The 17,430-nt window shown below is 46.9% G+C and overlaps 1 protein-coding gene across 4 annotated transcripts in view; it reads left to right on the forward strand.

The window, feature by feature from the left end:
* The first annotated feature begins 11,698 nt into the window (after positions 1-11,698).
* ADPRH (ADP-ribosylarginine hydrolase) overlaps positions 11,699-17,430 on the forward strand; it is a 74,509-nt gene continuing 68,777 nt past the window's right edge. Inside the window, exon 1 of one of the 4 annotated variants that reach the window (XM_073551563.1) lies at positions 11,699-11,836. In XM_073551563.1, coding sequence (XP_073407664.1) covers positions 11,801-11,836 — 36 coding nt within the window. In that variant the 5' untranslated portion in view covers positions 11,699-11,800. The other 3 variants (XM_073551564.1, XM_073551565.1, XM_073551562.1) reach the window with 3 other exon arrangements.

A 17,430-nucleotide genomic window follows, 5' to 3' on the forward strand; every position in this document is an offset into this window, starting at 1 on the left:
TTGTATCTTACAGTTATTGTTAGGTTCTTTAGAAGGACGTAGATCTGGGGATTTATTCTGACAGAATTTTATAGGCTGAACTGGATGGACTAATGTCTTTTTTTGGCCTTACTAACTATGTTACTATGTTACTATGTAATCTAGCCATTGTGCCATGGAAGTATCTGACATATCTATGATGGTCCATTTTACTAAACGGGGTAATGGGGTTTTCAGTAGGATTTTCAGAAAGATTCATAGTGTGCTACTGCTGGGATCGCCGGCATTGGTCTCTAACCCGTGGTAAAATCGTGCAGTAACATCTCAGTTTCCCTGCCATTCCACCACAAGGGAAATTAATTATTGCATAGTTCCCTTTTAAATCATTAGGGCTGTCTCAGTCTGTGTAACAGATTTGTTGCACCTTCCTGGGCAAAAGACATTTTTTTTAAGCTTTCCCACTACTAGCTAACAGATAATTAGAGTAACGACTCAGAATCCCCAACATTTAATTTGAAATAACAGATTTTAATCTTTCTAAAACTTGGTATCATTGGATCCTAAAAACATGGAAGCTCAGAGTGTCCATCAGAGATGTCTGTTTTGTATACAGTAAATAAAATGCTAAAGAATTTCAACCTTGATCCTTACCATAGGCCATAAATATTAGGTCGGTAGAGGGTGCAGTATTATTATTTATTATGCTTTGTTCATATAACGCTATCATATTCTGCAGCACTTTACAGACATCATCATCACTGTTCCCATTGGGGCTCACAATATTCTTGAAGGAAACCAGAGTACCTGAAGGAAACCCACGCAAACACAGGGAGATCATACAAACTCCTTGCAGATGTTGTCCTTGGCCAGTGTTAAGCCCAGGACCCCAGCATTGCAAAGCAACAGTGCTAACCACTGAGCCACGTGTTGCCCAGTATGGCATGTTCCCCCTGGTCCATTTAAAAATAGATAGGGCCAAATTACTAGATCAGTGTCTTCTAATATCACTGGATGTCAGGGACCATAGGCCCCCATAAGTCCTAAACTACCAACCCACATGGCTCGTGGCTGCTTAAACCGTGCATCAACAAGTCATTACAAAACATATCCTCCAGAATTATGCTGTGGGAGGCCAGACTTATAGGCAGCAGAATTTGGGGTCAGGTGGTGTTGGCAGTTGCGCTTCCTTTTCTGGAAACAGCAACTTTCCCTCTTTGACACACGCCTGGTCCCCCGGTGAGGCTGAGCGCTTTAAAGGGAGAAACGTGTTCAAAGCCCTGTAAATATCTGTACACGTGTTTTTCTTTGTGCATCCCTGTCTTTATAAAAGTGTGCCAGTGTATGCCTCTTGGTCAGTGGCGGACTCAGACTGAAGAGGGACCCTGTGCAGGGACAGTTCAATGGCCCCTTTATATATCTGTGACCGCAGCTGCTTGCTGTTTTGGAGGTGGAAGTGTACCCCTTTATTTCATGGGCCCTTATGCAGCTGCACAGGTTGCACCAATAGTACGCCTGCTGCTGTTCTCAGTGTTTATAGGTGTATATTTGTACATGAAAGCAATGTATTTGACAGGGTGCATAACTATCTGTAGGATGCTTCATCTGTGACTGTATGTAAATTGTATCGCTGGTAGCGTGTGCGTATAGGTAAAAGTGTTCGTGTGTAAAACCATTTTCATATATATTTACTAAATCTGTAATTTAGTTCACATCACACTCTTGACATCCAGGGACGGCATTGGGGGTGGGGACAGACTGGGCACTTGGGGTCCACAGCGTCAACAGCAGGAGCTTCACTGGTAATAGCATAATCAGTGAAGCTTCTGATGTGGAGCCTGCTTCAGGACCTTTGGGGACTTCATGATCATGCGACCGGTCATGTGACTGTGACGTCACCGCAGGTCTTGTACTCTGCACGACTTCAGGACCTTTAGGGTATGTGCACACGCTGCGGTTTTGCTGCGGTTTTGGCCCTGCAGAACTGCAGAAGTTCCGCAGACATGGTACTTTACCATGTTAGCCTATGGGTTTTCAAAACCGCAGTGCTCACGCTGCGGTTTTTTACCTGCGGATTTGCTGTGGGGTTTTTTCCGCAGCATGTCAATTGTTTCTGCGGATTCTGCTGCGGTTTGCCACCTATTTCATTGTCCAGGTGTCAAACCGCAGACCAAACCGCAGGTCACTTTACCTGCGGTTTTACCTGCGGTTCCGTGGGAAAATACCCGCAGGTGAATCTGCAGTGTGTGCACATACCCTTAGTGACATCAAGATCATGTGACCATGATGTCACCACAGGCCCTGAACTCTGGCAGTCAGAAGGACTGAAGAGAAGATGAACTGGTGGTGTGTCGCTGTGTGTGTTTGAGCCTAAAATGTATGGGTTCCTGGTAGGTCTTCTCTGCAGCCCATACAGATGGATGTTCTTCAGTTACTAAACTTAACCCCTTCACGATCTTTCACGTACATTTACGTCATATGTTGTGTCCCTGACATTGATATGGGCTCGCATGCATCCTTCCCCAATATATGATAGCTGATTTAAAGGGAATCTGTCACCCATTTTTAGTGATATCATGTAAAGATATCATTCAATTGTGTGTCACATAAAGATTCTATTAGGACTTTTGATTCCCCCCGACCCCGCACCTTTAATGCATAAATACTTTTTTTTATCTCGGTTGGAGATGTATGGAAATCACCGCAGTCCGGACTGATGGGCGGGGCTTATTCGCCTTCCCCCCTCCTCGGCTTGCTGAACGTAATCTTCATCTGTAAATATCACAGATGTCGTAAGTTTTCCGCGCTTGCGCATTGAAAAGGCTTCCGGCACTTGCGCAGTATGCTTTGCCCAACTGTGGGCAAAGCATATAATCGCTACTGCGCATGCGCCGGTATTTTTCAGCGCAGTATAAGCCCCGAAAGTCTTCACATGCAGTACACACTTGGCTATGCAAGAGAAACCAACAAAAAGGATTTTTTGCTGACAGTGCCCATAGAAATCAATGGGCAACCGTGACCTTGGACATTAGCCAAATGTGTTGATGCAATATTCAAAAAGCACCGTGCACAAGAAAACACCAAAAAAAAAAAAAAAAGGAATGAATATCACACAAAATCTAAGCATAAAGCCTGCACATAATATCCCAGTGTAGTATCACTCAATAAACCAGACTTGTAAAGGTGCCCAGATACCCAAATCATTTACTAGAAATTCCCATAAAGATAGCTAAGCCGCTAAGTTCATAAATAGAGCGCCACATGTATTGGTATAAATGGACAGTCAAAAATATGTGCAGCATGCAGGTAAAAGGCACATAGAAATTAGATCAGGACACCGATAAGGGTTGCCTGAAAAAAGAAGAGATTATCCTGAGAAATCTCAAAAAGTAGATCCTGCACGCACTGTCCAATACAATACCGCTGTGATAGGGGGAGCTTGTGGAGATGCCAATGGCACCAATGCCATGGCACCATTGGCTTGCCATGACAGTGGGGGTCTGCTGAAGACCTCTATACCTGTCATTACGATCCTCTTGTGAAAGCCAGTGTTTACATTTTCAGCTTCAGGGTTAATCAGGGAAGAAGATGCATGATATTTTTATAACCGTGACACCTGCCTATAAGCTCCAAATCAATAGTGGCCAGATAACTGATACCAGCCATGTCATGCTTGATCTCTGAGTAATGGTAAAATCCCAATAAAAAGCATGGCGGTGATCTCAAACTTCTGCTATAATCACATCAAGCTTCTGATGTTATCTCATAAGTTGAGAATTTCATAAAACCCTGAGGGGCTGAGAACAACCCACAATCCGGCCCACATGAGGTCATCAAGGGGGGTGCGTGGGTGTAACTACAGTACTGAAATAAGGTCAAGTTGAATTATCATCTTTGTTCCTGTAGAGAGATAACCTTCTGTGTATGGATGATTCTCGTTCCCTGGATGTTCTTCAAACAAGGTGCTCTCCTTCACTAGGCCGAATCATATCTGTGATTGGTGTAGTAATTTTCTTTTTTTTATGTTATGTAATTGTATATGCTGTACTGTTTTGTTGCCTTTGTAAAATCTTTTGTACATTTTTTTATAAACATTGTCTATTGTTTGAATTAAACATCAAATGCAATAGTTCTGTTCCTTTTGTTCTGTAACCCACACCCCTGAAGCCATACGCTTCCAGAACCAGGCCTCCAGTGCGCCGGTATAAACGACTGGTGGTGGCAGCGAGAAGTCTGGGGTTATCGTGGCATTGCAGTGTCTGTATCAGGGGTATATACATGTATTCCATGCATTGGAATTGAAGGTGTATATACCATATGCTCACTGATAGTGCAAACAGCCTGCGGCCTCCTCTGTTGATCGTCAGTCAATTGTGTAATTGTCTAGACGATAGGGGGCAGCAGAGTGCTGTTTGCTCCAAAGATACAGGGGGTGGATCTTAGATACAATCCCCTGGCTGCGATATTTGACAAATTTGTGGCAGTGGTAAGATATGAGTGACTGCTCTGGTGTCAGGTCTTTGACAGTAAGTAAAACACTTAAAAAAAATTGTGGAATGGGTAAACCAGCAACATCAGTTACGTGTGGAGTGCACGGGCGTAGAGCACTCACAACACAAGTCCACACACCCAGCATGGACCCCCATCTTCATGTAACGTGCCGGGGTGCAGCAGCCAAGAACCTCGCCCACGGCACTTTACATATGTAGCATCTACATTTATAAATATCGGGCACCCACAGATGAGAGTTCATAGGTGTAAACATGTCAGCAAGCGCCCAACGAGCGAGCAAAATGCTGTTCATTCATCTGGTGATTGGATTGTTTATGGCGGAACAAAAATCATTGCTCTCAGCAGCACATCGCCGATGTAAACTCTAGATGTGCGGTTGATAACATGATGCTGTATGGGGGCAGATTGATCTACTAGTGATCGTTCTGAACCCATCATTTTGTCAACCTGCGTAAAGAGGCTGGTAAGCAAATGCTGAACTACTCCAAAATTGTCAATCACCCTCACTTAACGGTATGAATTCAGCGCATGTAAATGCAACCTAAATGTTTGAGTGTGATAGTGCAATATGTAAGCATTTAGAGACGCAGGCCGTGCCGCAGTATGCCGATGCCACATGCGTCGTTTTGACGGTTAGGCGACCCGCGTAGATCGCATCATGTTGGAATTTTATGCGGGTGCCTCATTGTCAAAACGACGCATGCGGCGGCATCGGCATACTGCGGCATGGCCTTCGTATCCAATGTTGAAGATAGGGTACGCAGGCCGCATGAAGCCGCATGCAGAAATAGGCTGAGCTAACCGGAGGAGGCGCGGCGGGGCGTCACGGAGGAAGTTCGCAGCCATCCGTCCACAAATATGAAACTAGCCTAACTCAGCTGTCATGCCGCTTGCGCCGCATGATCCCCACTGTCATGCCTATCATGCCGCTTGCGACGCATGATCCCCGGAGCCAGGTCCTCGCAGCCACTCCGGGAGCCCCCTCTAGTGCGCACTCGCATCTCACCTTACGGCTGCCCACCGTTGCTGGTGCGCACTCGCATTTCACCTTATGGCTGCGTGCTGTTGCTGGTACGCATGCGCATCTCCTGTGCTGGATCCTTCTGCTGATGCCTGTGCCCGGCGTTCTAATCTCCATGCTGCCTGCAGCAGTTCCTCTCTATGGTCCTGGAGGACCTGACCTAGCAGTCCTCTCTATGGTCCTGGAGGACCTGATCCAGTAATCCTCTCTTTGGTCTTGGAGGACCTGATCCAGCGATCCTCTCTTTGGTCCTGGAGGACCTGCCCTAGCAGTCCTCTCTATGGTCCTGGAGGACCTGACCTGGAAATCCTCTCTGTGATCCTGGAGGACCTGACCCGGAAGTCCAAGTGCTCATGCCCTATATCAGCCCAGCTCTTCCTATGGGAAGGGCCTGATTATCGTGTTGCGTCCCTGCTAGACCTGCTTGGTTTCTGCTGGGTCGCTCCCTGTATTCTGTGCCCCTGCACTCTGCCCTATTGTGCTTCTTCGCACACGCTCTGTGCTTGTACTTTGTCTCGTGTCCTGTACCTTGTCTCGTGTTTTGTGCTTTGTCTCGTGTTCTGTATTTCATCTCGTGTCCTGTACTTTGCCTCGTGTCCTGTACCTTGCCATGTGTGGCTTTCCTTTCCTCTGCTCTGTTGTGCTTCTTTGGCACAGGCTCTGCTTCTTTCCTATACTCTGTCCTATTGTGCTCTCTTGCACAAGCCTGTTTCTGCACTATGTCTCGCCATGCTGTTTGTACGTGCTTTGGTCATGTACTCTGCCTTCAGCTATATCTTTGTATTCAGACCTATTGTGCTCCTTTAGCACAAGGCTTGTCTCGTACTCAGTGCTCTTCTTTGACCAGGCTCTGGGCTAAAACATACTCTCCACTTCTCTTCTCAGAGCCTCTTCCTGGCTCTGTGGTTCAGCCTACGTTCCGCTCCTAGCTCTGTACCTAGTTTCTTTCTTGACCCGGCTCTGGGCTCTAGCATATGCTCCGCTTCTCTTCTTGTACTCGGCTCTGTGCTTCAGCCTACATTTCGCTCCCTGTTCTGTACTCTGTCTGCACCTTGCTTAGCCTTTCCTTTCCTTGTTTCTCTGCGTGCCCTATGCACACGCCTGGTCTTGCCTTGCCCGCCTATGTCATGATCCCAGTGCAGGTTTTGACCTGCACATCAGGGGTTAATGTCTTGAGCCCAGTGCAGGCTTTGACCTGCACACCTGGGGTTAATTATTGTGGCCTCTCTTTGGTTTGTGGAGAGCTTCTTACAGCCCTGGGAAGCTCCAATCCCCATCAGTTATAATTTTGCCTTTGGCCGAGTGTGGTGACCCCTGTGTGCCTGTGCCTCGTGCTTGTCTTCTAGCTTGCTTCTATGGTTCTGACCCAGTTCTGTCCCCCGTTGTGAGTTTGTCTTTTGATTCTGTACTGTGTATCTGCTTCACTGGTTTCTGACTGCTGCTACGTCCTGACTATCCATTCTGTCTAATCCTTTGGTACTGTCGTGTTATTTTGTGCTTTGACCCCGGCCTGATCTGTTTACGACTCTGTCTATGCCCCTTGGTTAACCTTGTCCCGTAGTTACCCTTATAGGAGTTTTCCTTCAGCTTCTAGCTCTCTGGAGTTTAGGCCAGTAGTCATGTGCTTCAGGTCCTGTTGGTCTAGCACGCATCTTCACTGCTGCTGCCCCGCAACACAGGTATCTTAGGGCACAGTTTTGTCTTACTCAGGACATGTGCACTGGCTCAGTGAGCAAGTGCAATGTGATGTTCCTGACAGCCTGTTTGCACCTCAGTCGTGCCCGCCTGTTTGTGCCTGAGCCGTGCTCGCTGGCCAGTGACTTAGCTGTGCCCGCCTGTTTGTGCCTCAGTCATGCCCGCCTGTCTATGCCTCAGCCCGACCAGCCTGCCAGTGTTGCAGTCATGCCCTCTGTGCTTCCTTGCACTCTCTCTGCCCCTGCACTGTGCACCTCATGCCCCTTTGCAAGCGCAGGCCCTTGCCTGCTCCCTAGCGTTCATCCTCGTGCTCCTAAGCACGCACAGGTCCTAGCCACAACCATGCCTGGTACTGACACCCTTGCCTGAACCCTGGCGTGCCCCCTAGCATGCGCAGGCCCAAGCCTTGAACCCTGGACCTTGGCATGTTCCCTAAGTATGCACCCTGCCTTGAACCTTGGACCCTGGCGTGTTCCCTAAACACGCACCCTGCCTTGAACCTTGGACCCTGGTGTGTTCCTAATTACACACCTTGCCTTGGACCCTGGTGTTGTGGGGAAGGTGACTTGATGGACAGACGTGACTGGTAGTAGGAGGGGACGGTTTGTGCACTAGAGACGGAGATTGACAGGATAGAAGCGTGACAGCTGGGAAAGGTGGATAGGAGAGTGCAGTACCTAGAAATGACCACAAGATGGCAAGGGGGAGTAGCTTAGGACTTAACATCAGCTTACGGTTTGAGAAACGCTTAGTCATGGGGGCGGGGAGATAGGAACCCAGGAGGGGAATTCCCAGTGAGAGAGGGGATAAATAGGACTGGTTAGGGTTCCAGACAGGCTAGTCCCGGGAGGAGCTCGGTAGAAGATGGTGAAGAGAGAAGAGCTCGACCAGGGGACGGACAACAAAGAGACAGTCAGGGGGGTGGCCCTGACCCGACGGACTGCAGGACAGACGAGGCCCCGGGGGTACCGGTTGGACGACGACCTCAGGCAGGTGAAGCGCTGGCGGTAGATTGGTCTAGGACAGCCCCAGCGAAAGATCTGTGAGGGACGTTACTTCGACTGGAGGAAAGGTGCAGGTACCCGGGCCTGGAGACAGAGAACTGTAAAGAGGCTGCGGTGGGTGGTTGTGGTCGTCAGGAGGATGGTCGTCTTTGCATCGCCCGGTGTCTGTGTCATCCGGACAGGGTAAGCAGTGGTCCACCCCCCAATTCCGGCCCCTACCACAGTGTGCTCCCTAAACACACACCCTGCCTTGAACCTTGGACCCTGGCGTGCCACCTAGCACGTACCAAGCCTTGGACCTTGGCGTGCCCTAGCACGCTCCTTGCTATGTATCACTGTGTCCTCGTAATTACGTCTTGAACATGGTGAAACCCTGAGACCACGCTTTACTGGAGAGACCCCGTGACTACGCTTTGCCTTGTCTTGTACCCTGTTTGTATCCTGCACGTTCCCTGTTGCCAGACACTCACATTTGTGTCTTCCATGATCCGGCCATCTGGTTCCAGCAGTCATGGTGACTCACTCCTTGGTCTGACCCCTGACACTCCCTGTATAGGGGGTGGTCCTCACAAGGGCAGCTCGCCCTAGGTGGGTGCCACGACCCAGAGGGTCCACTCTAGAAACCGACACAGCAGAATACGTAGAAGAGAAAAGACGCGCCCTCTTGCTATGGAGATAGGTGCTGACTGTACGTGGAGGGTCCACAAACAATAGTCTATAGATGAACAGTCGCACTTAAGTGTGGATTAATCTTGCCAAACAATCTTCAAGATTTTCGACATTTTTGAATTTTTTTATTTTATTTTCAATAAATCAAATAGTGTAACACCGCAGACAAAAGAAGTATCCAAGATGTGGGTATAATATGGTTATCCAGGATGTGAGTATAATATGGTTACGTTTCGACCTACTAAGAGGCCTTTCTCAAACCATACTCAAGAAGTGTCAAGGTGAAAGGTTAATGAGAATATTTTCAGAAGTCCCAAACAGGGGCTGGTGACATGGGAGCAGCCTGGACCTGCAGTGTTGTTCAACGGTGTTACACTATTTGATTTAATGAAAATAAAATAAAAAATTCAAAAATTTCGAAAATCTTGAAGATTGTTTGGCAAGATTAATCCACACTTGAGTGCGACTGTTCATCTATTGACGACAGCAGAATACGTCACATCAGCCTTCTGATTCCGGTCGGGGTTGCGACTGTGAACTCCATGAAGTGGTCTGTTATCACCAGGCAATATTCACAACCATTATGAGATGGGCCAGTCATGAGGTAATATACCATTAAGGCCGGTTTCACATTAGCGCTTTTTAAACGCACGCACGGCCAGGGGTAGCTCCGCCCCCGAGCCGGCTCTCTGCCCGGCGTGCCCGCCCCTTGCTTATAGCGCCGCCTCCTAGCGGACAGCGGCGCCTGCGATCGGCGCACCCTATCTTTAGCATAGGGTGCGCAGATCGTGCGCAGGCCGTGCGCTAGTTGCGCTTTTACCTGCGCTGCGCACTTTTGACGGTGCGCCGTGCGCGCCAAAATCGAACTTTTCGGATTTTGGCGCGCACGGCGCACCGTCAGAAGTGCGCAGCGCAGGTCAAAGCGCAACTAGCGCACGGCCTGCGCACGATCTGCGCACCCTATGCTAAAGATAGGGTGCGCCGATCGCAGGCGCCGCTGTCCGCTAGGAGGCGGCGCTATAAGCAAGGGGCGGGCACGCCGGGCAGAGAGCCGGCTCGGGGGCGGAGCTACCCCCGGCCGTGCGTGCGCTTAAAAAGCGCTAATGTGAAACCGGCCTAACACTTCCAGGGACTCAGACGTCCTTATCACTTGCGTGGGTACACATTGCACTGGATACTTAAGCCCCCGTTACACACTGAGATATCGCTAGCAATATCGCTGTAAAGTCACCGATTTTGTGACGTAGCAGCGATATTGCTAGCGATACTGCTACATGTGATACTTACCTCCGACCGGCTCCCCCGCTGGTTATCGCTGATCGTGCGAGAAGCTCCTGGACCATTCCTCGTCGTCAGCTTCCTGTGGCGCCGACGAGTGACGCGTGGACGCTGGCGGGAGGACGTCAGGATTGCTGTGTGTGACAGGTAAGTAGCGATCCCCGTCCCCAGCGATGTTGCTGGTGAGATCTGCCTGTGTGGCAGCTCACTAGCGACCACTTAGCGATGCACCAGCGATCCATATCATTGTCAGGATCGCTGGTGCATCGCTATGTGTAACGGTACCCTTAGCCAATAAACACTGCCAATACTTCTGACAAACTTTTTCCACTACCCTACATAGTTGTGGCCAATACCCAAGCCGTTGCAGTGATTGGAATATCCTCTCCATTCTGAAGTGCACACCCCTCTCATGGGCTTCCTTGGCCACACTTGGCACCATCCCTCCTGGTTGCCACGTAGTCCCCAACTCTCTTGGCCACTGTATCCACCTATATAGCAGGCCATTGTTCATACAGAGTCACTGCCATTGTCCTAGAATCTGGAATGTACCGATGGACAAGGCTTCTCTCTCTTCTTTGTAGGGCTTCTGGCCCAGGGTCCGTAACATCAATAGCTCTGGATCTGACTGTTGAAGCTGTACCCATTCATTTCGTGGGCATCCCAGCACTGATTCAAGTCTATAAGGCAGCATTCATACTTTGTGACCACAGTGTTTTTTTTTCTTTTTGCCACAATCATGGTAGAGCTGCAATCTTTTCTCTCACTTTAGAAAATTGTGGCAAAATGATGCATTTTTGAAAAGATAAAAAAAATGTAATGTGGCTGCAGTGCGTGAACTCAGTCTAAGGGCATATAACACAGCTGAGTGTTTTATCGGATAGCACTTTACCCAATGTTATTCTATTGGGCAGTGCAGATCTGCGATTATTTTCTCATGTTGATTCGACATAAAAAAACAATCACAGCAAGCTGCACGTGGCTCCAATATTTGGATCATGCGCACTCACGCAAGTCTATGGGTGCGTGTGAAACATAGAACTGCACTCTGATGTCATCCGAGTGAATAGAAGAGAATATACACTAGTGTGAGCGAACCCCAATACCCAGCATCGCCTCTATGAGAAGTATGCAGTAGTGTCTGGTAAAGTATTAACTGCTCAGCAATTGCACTGTAGCTATTATTGTTATTATTATTCATTATTTTATTTATTATTTTTTTAATAAAATCTTTCTTGGGTTACAATTAGATGTTATGGGGGAAAATATGTTGTGTCCACATTTGATTCTTTCATACCTGTGTGGGGAAAAAAAAGAAGCAAAGAAAAACATTTTTGATCATTTATGGCTTGTTTACTGACAACTTCTGAATCGGGATCTTACTTTTTGGAAAATTGTGTTAATTGTACAAAAATATTTGACTGGGCCTGTTTATCATAAGGACAGCCCATCTTTTACAGCTCATGATCATTCATAACACTATTCCTGTCTATTTATGTGGAATTTCCATACATTCACCATGCAGCCATAACTGAATGGATAGATCTTTAAATCATACTCTGTTTCTGCCACCAGGTGGCGCTGACATTCTCTCTTGCTGATCTGTTGTAACAGCTGTGCTCATGCGCAGTGCTTCACTTCCTTCATGTTCAGCAGGAAAAGAAGTTGGGAGTTGCTTCTGGTGAGTAGCCGGCAGGATATCAGGGGGAGGTTTAGGTAGATTCCAGTGCAAGGTAAGAGACTGAGGACTGGCCTTTCTTGTTACTGTCAGGTGTGTGCAGTCACCAGTAGTGATGAGCGGACGTGCTCGGATAAGGTGTTATCGTGCCGCGTGGCTTCGGTGTGGTCGAACATTATGTTTGAGACCCCGCTGCTGCATGTCTCGTGGCTGTTCGACAGCCGTAACTCATGCAGGGACTGCCTGTCTGTTTTGGCCCGTCGTCACTAATCACCAGCCGGATTTGCTGATTTTTAAGGCTCCATATTTGTTTTCTGTGCAGTTTTATGCAGCGACTGCTCTGTTGTCAGCCATTTCTAAGTCTGGAGACACTGACCTGAAGAATTCTGATGAATCACTTACAGGAAGGACAGGATAATCATTTCTAATGTCTCAAGAGTCGGTTTCCGAAGTATTTGGAAGCCGTGTAGCGACACCCAGTGGTGAAAGACCAGTAAGTCATTAGTGGATTTGAGTCTGGTCTAAATTTTCTATTTTTGTGTCTGTGCAAATAAGGAGGGGAGTTTATAAGGCACAGGGGACCCCGATAGGAATCCAGATAATGTAATAGAGTAAAACTGCGCCTAGGGCTCAGAAGTGTAATCGGTAAAGAATGCAGCACAGAGAACACTATAGCATTACAGCATAAAAGCACTCAACACATTAGAAACACATAATGCAAACTAGGGTGGGCCCCACAGTAAGCATCCTACCCCTGCCAACCACCGCATAAACATGTAAACTTCTCAACATTAAAGCTGTGTGCCCACGTAGCGATTTTTAAGCATTTGTGCCGCGATTTTTGGCGCAAAAACGTTTAAAAATCATGTACAGAACGCCCCCCATGCATTCCTATGGCATTCCGCACATGCTGTGCTAATGCTGCGCTTTTTTCCGCGGCGGAATCGCATCGCGGAAAAAATCGCAGCATGCGCATTCATTTTCTTTTGAGGATCCGTTTTTTTTCCCCATTGACTTGCATTAATGGCGGATTGTGACGGATTGCTGTCCGTTGCATCCGTTTTTTTTGAGGATCCGCCAAAAGTTGCTGTCCGTCACCATCCTCAAAGATTTCAAAACGGAGCTTGTAACGTTTTTTTTCTCTGGTGGATCCTCCAGACACTCATTTAACCCGAAATTCTTTCTGGGTGCCGGACAAAACAAGAAAAAAAAATCTCTCCCTCTCCCTCTCCCTCTCCCTCTCCCTCTCCCTCTCCCTCTCCCTCTCCCTCTCCCTCTCCCTCTCCCTCTCCCTCTCCCTCTCCCTCTCCCTCTTTTCAGGATCCGTCTGAAAACGGATCCTGTACCATTCGTTCACATCAGTTGAGAACGGATCCGCTTCTCTGACTTTTTGGTGGATTTGAACTGATGCAAAAAACTGAAGTGTGAAAGAGGCCTTACTTCCCGTTTGTGGCTATGCCCACCATGCGCGAAGTTAAGCGTCTCATGTGCGGTTGGTACCCACGGTGTGGAGGAGAGGAGACTGTCCTCCAGGCCCTGGGTACCATACCCCTGTAAAAAAAAGAATAAAAAATCGGGGTATATTTACCTTCCGGCGTCCTGCGCTGCATTCTCAGCGTTCCCAGTAATGCCTTGCGGCAAGGTCCTGTGATGACGTAGTCTCGCGTGACTCTAGCGGTCTCGTGAGATCACTATAGCAACGCGAGACCAACGTCATCACAGGTCTCGCAAGGCATTACTGGGAATGCTGAGGCCCGGGAAGGCAGCGCGGGACGCCGGAAGGTAAATATAAACCGATTTTTTTTTTTTTTTTTTTAATCATTTTTAACATTTTGTCTTTTACTATTGATGCCTCATAGGCGGCCTCAATAGTAAAAACCTGGTCACTCTTGTCAAACACTATGTTTGACGAGGGTGACCAACCTGTCAATCACTTTCCAAGCGATGCTTGAATATCGCACGCGAAAATCGCGGCAAAATCGCAAACATAATTGCGGTAAAATCGCGGTGAAATCGCGCGGAAAAAAACGCGCGATTTCTGGGAGGGAGTCCGGTTTTTAGTGTCCGGAATAAAACGCTACGTGGGCACATGGCCTAAAACGGGAACACCAAGAAGGTGTCCTAACCATGCTTCCATGGCCTGCAGCATCTCCGGACTTGTACCCCATAGAGCACATCTTGGACATCCTTGGTCGACAATTACAAAGGGAGCTGCCAGCAGCGGAGCTTGATGATTTGTCCAAGCGCATTCATCAGACAATCATTAAGCACTTACCGACCGCTGACTGGATAGTACGTCAGCGGTCGGTATCCCCTGCTTTGAGGTGGGCTCCGGCGGTGAGCCCACCTCAAAGCTGCGACATGTCAGCTGTTATAAACGGCTGACATGTGCCCGCAATGGGCGCAAGCGGAATCGCGATCCGCCCGCACCTATTAATTAGTTAAATCCCACTGTCAAACGGTGAAAGCGGGCATTTAACTAGCGCTTCCGGCGCCCAGCTGGAAATTAGCGCATTGCCGACCCCCGTCACGTGATCGGAAATCAGCGACACTTTGCCATGACAACCAGAGGTCTCATATAGACCTCTTTGGATGTTGCTGGCAGATTGCTATGAGCGCCACCCTGTGGTCGGCGCTCATAGCTATGCTGTATTTCTGCTACATATAGGCGATCTGAGCATCGCCTATATGTAGCAGAGCCGATAAAGTATGGCATGCTTCTATCCCCCTATGGAGGCTTTTGAAGCATACCAAAGTAAACAAAAAAACATAAGTTTAAATCACCCCCCTTTTTGCCCCCAATCAATATAAAATAAAAAAATCAAACATACACATATTTGGTGTCGCCTACTCACCGCGTTCAGAATCCCCTCATCAATAAAAAAAAGTATTAACCCGATCGCTAAAAGGTGTAGTGAGAAAAAAAAATCAAAACGCCAGGATTACGTTTTTTTGGTCGCCGCAACGTTGCATTAAAATGCAATAAATGGCAATCAAACGTATCTGCACAAAAGTGGTATCATTAAAAACATAAGCCCAGCACACATAAAATAAGCCCTCACCCAACGCCAGATCACGAAAAATGGAGACACTACGGGTCTCGGAAAATTGCGCATATTTATTTTTTTTTAGCAAACTTTGGAATTTTTTTTCACCACTTACATAAAAGAGAACTTAGACATGTTTGGTGTCTATGAACTCGTAATGACCTGGAGAATCATAACGGCAGGTCAGTTTTAGCATTTAGTAAACCTAGTAAAAAAGCCAAATAAAAAACAACTGTGGTATTGCACTTTTTTTTGCAATTTCACAGCACTTGGAGTTTTTTCCAGTTTTTGAGTAGACCAGTAAAACCAATGGTGTCGTTCAAAAAGAACAACTCGTCCCGCAAAAGATAAGCCCTCACATGGCTATATTGATGGAAAAATAAAGTTATGGCTCTGGGAAGAAGGGGAGCTAAAAACGAAAAATCGATGAAAAAAGCTCCGGTCATTAATGGGTAAATAATTTCGTAGCATCCATGGTGTGTAAGTGCTGGGATTTCTGCACGTGGCTCTCATTCAATAGTGAATAAATCAAGATTTTTTTTTTTTTTTAAATTTTGCTTCCATCTTTAGATCCTTTGCATATCATTAACATGTCTATCCATCCTGTGATTTCCATAATACCATGACTTTTCCTTCTTGATGCTGAGAGTTTCAATGCTGAGGTATGTGTACCCATGACTGCACAAACCAAAGGCTACTACAATGTGATCAAGACCAGGGGTGCGCAATTATTTTTACCCAGGGGTCACAAAACAAACTGGGACTGTTGAGGAGGGCTGATCCTATCAGTTACTGATTCCAGTGCTCTGCTAGTAGTACTGCAGACAATATGGCTAGGGTCACTCGAGCGTATATTCTCTCATCTGAGAAAATTGGTCGGATTATGCTAATCACACTTTGACCAAAGTTTGATCCAATTTTCTCTAAGAATAATAATAAAAATAAAAAATTTCTCCATTCAGTCTGTGGGTCCAAGAAAAAAAATTGGACCGCACTCTGATGACATCCGAGTGCGGTCCAATTTTTTTTTTCTCTGACCCATAGACATGAATGGCCGAATGTGATCCAATAATTGGATGCAACTAGGACATGATGCAACTTGTTTTTTTTTTTCTTTCTTTTTTTTACAATTTGTGACATGGGGATGAGTCCCATACGACGAATAGCACTCGTCCAATTTTTACAGTTGTGTGCACAGTAATGAACTTGGGAGGGAGTGTAAGAGCTCAATCAGATTTCCTTTCTTTTTTTTTTTTCTTTATATGAGAAAAACAGGCCTTGTTTCATCAGTGATTGTGTTCAGAATTTCATTAGTCAAATTATCTTTTGATTTTGGAAAGAGTTTCATCCGTTTTTCCCTCATAGGAAAAGATTGAGAAACTTTTTTTTTTCTCCACGGATCCATAGACTTGCATTCCCACGTTTGATCAGACGCTTGGCTCAGTATCGGACATGTCGCCACGATTTTGCATGGACCGCTTCGTCTGCAAAAACAATGGGACATGTGAACAGCCCCAAGGACTAGGTATGATTGCTGTCCATGACGAATATTGATTGAACTCATATGTTAAAAAAAAAAAAAAAAGACGTCTGAGCACTGAAGCATTTTTATTTTTTTTCTTAAACCATGAAACCCCTTTATGACCTTGGTCGCCTCTCTTCCTTTGATGCAGACTCTGGTGATGAGCCCTCAAGTTTTCCGACACAAGTCAGATGATTTCATCAGCGTGTGCCCCTATAGTCGCGGGTGGAATCGCGATCCACCTTCGGCTGTTAACATGTTCAATGCAGCTGTCAGGTTCCGACAGCAGCATTTAACATGCTGGCGCCGGATGCGCATCTTCATCCGTGTCACATGGCTGCATTTAGCCGATGGGCTTGCATGACAACCCAGGGTCTTCAGGGGCCCACTGTGGTTGTCATTGCTGAGCGTCACCCTGCAGACGGCGCTCATAGCAGATGAGCATTATTGCTTTACACAGTAGGGCTAAAGCCCTGCTGTGTTTAGCTAGCATAAGCGATCAGATGATTGCAACTTCTAGTCTCTCATGGAGACTATTGAAGCCAGTTAAAAAAAAAAAAAAAAAGTATACATATAAGACCGGGGTCACACATGCGAGAAACTCGGACGAGTCTCGCGTCTCAATACCCTGCACTGCCGTCGGCACTCGGACCGGAGCGCTCAGCTGCATAGAAATACCTGCAGGTGCACTCTCCTCTCCTGAGTGCCGGTGGCAGTGCCAGGTATTGAGACGCGAGACTCGTCCGAGCTTCTCGCATGTGTGACACCGACCTAAAAGTGTAAATCATCCCCTTTTTGTCCCATTCAAAATAAAACAATGTAAAAAAATACACACATTTGGTATCACCGCTTTCAAAATTACCTGATCTATCAATACATAAAAAGAATTAATCTGATCGGGAAACGTTGTAATGAGAAAAAAATATCAAAATGCCAGAGTTAGTTTTTTTTTTTTGTTTGGTTTTTTTGTCCCTGCAACATTGCATTAAAATGCAATAATGGGCGATCTAAAGATCATATCTGCACCA

This window comes from Dendrobates tinctorius, unplaced genomic scaffold (genome assembly GCF_039654945.1).
Source record: "Dendrobates tinctorius isolate UK_male_01 unplaced genomic scaffold, ASM3965494v1 ptg000177l, whole genome shotgun sequence".
Lineage (NCBI taxonomy): Eukaryota > Metazoa > Chordata > Amphibia > Anura > Dendrobatidae > Dendrobates > Dendrobates tinctorius.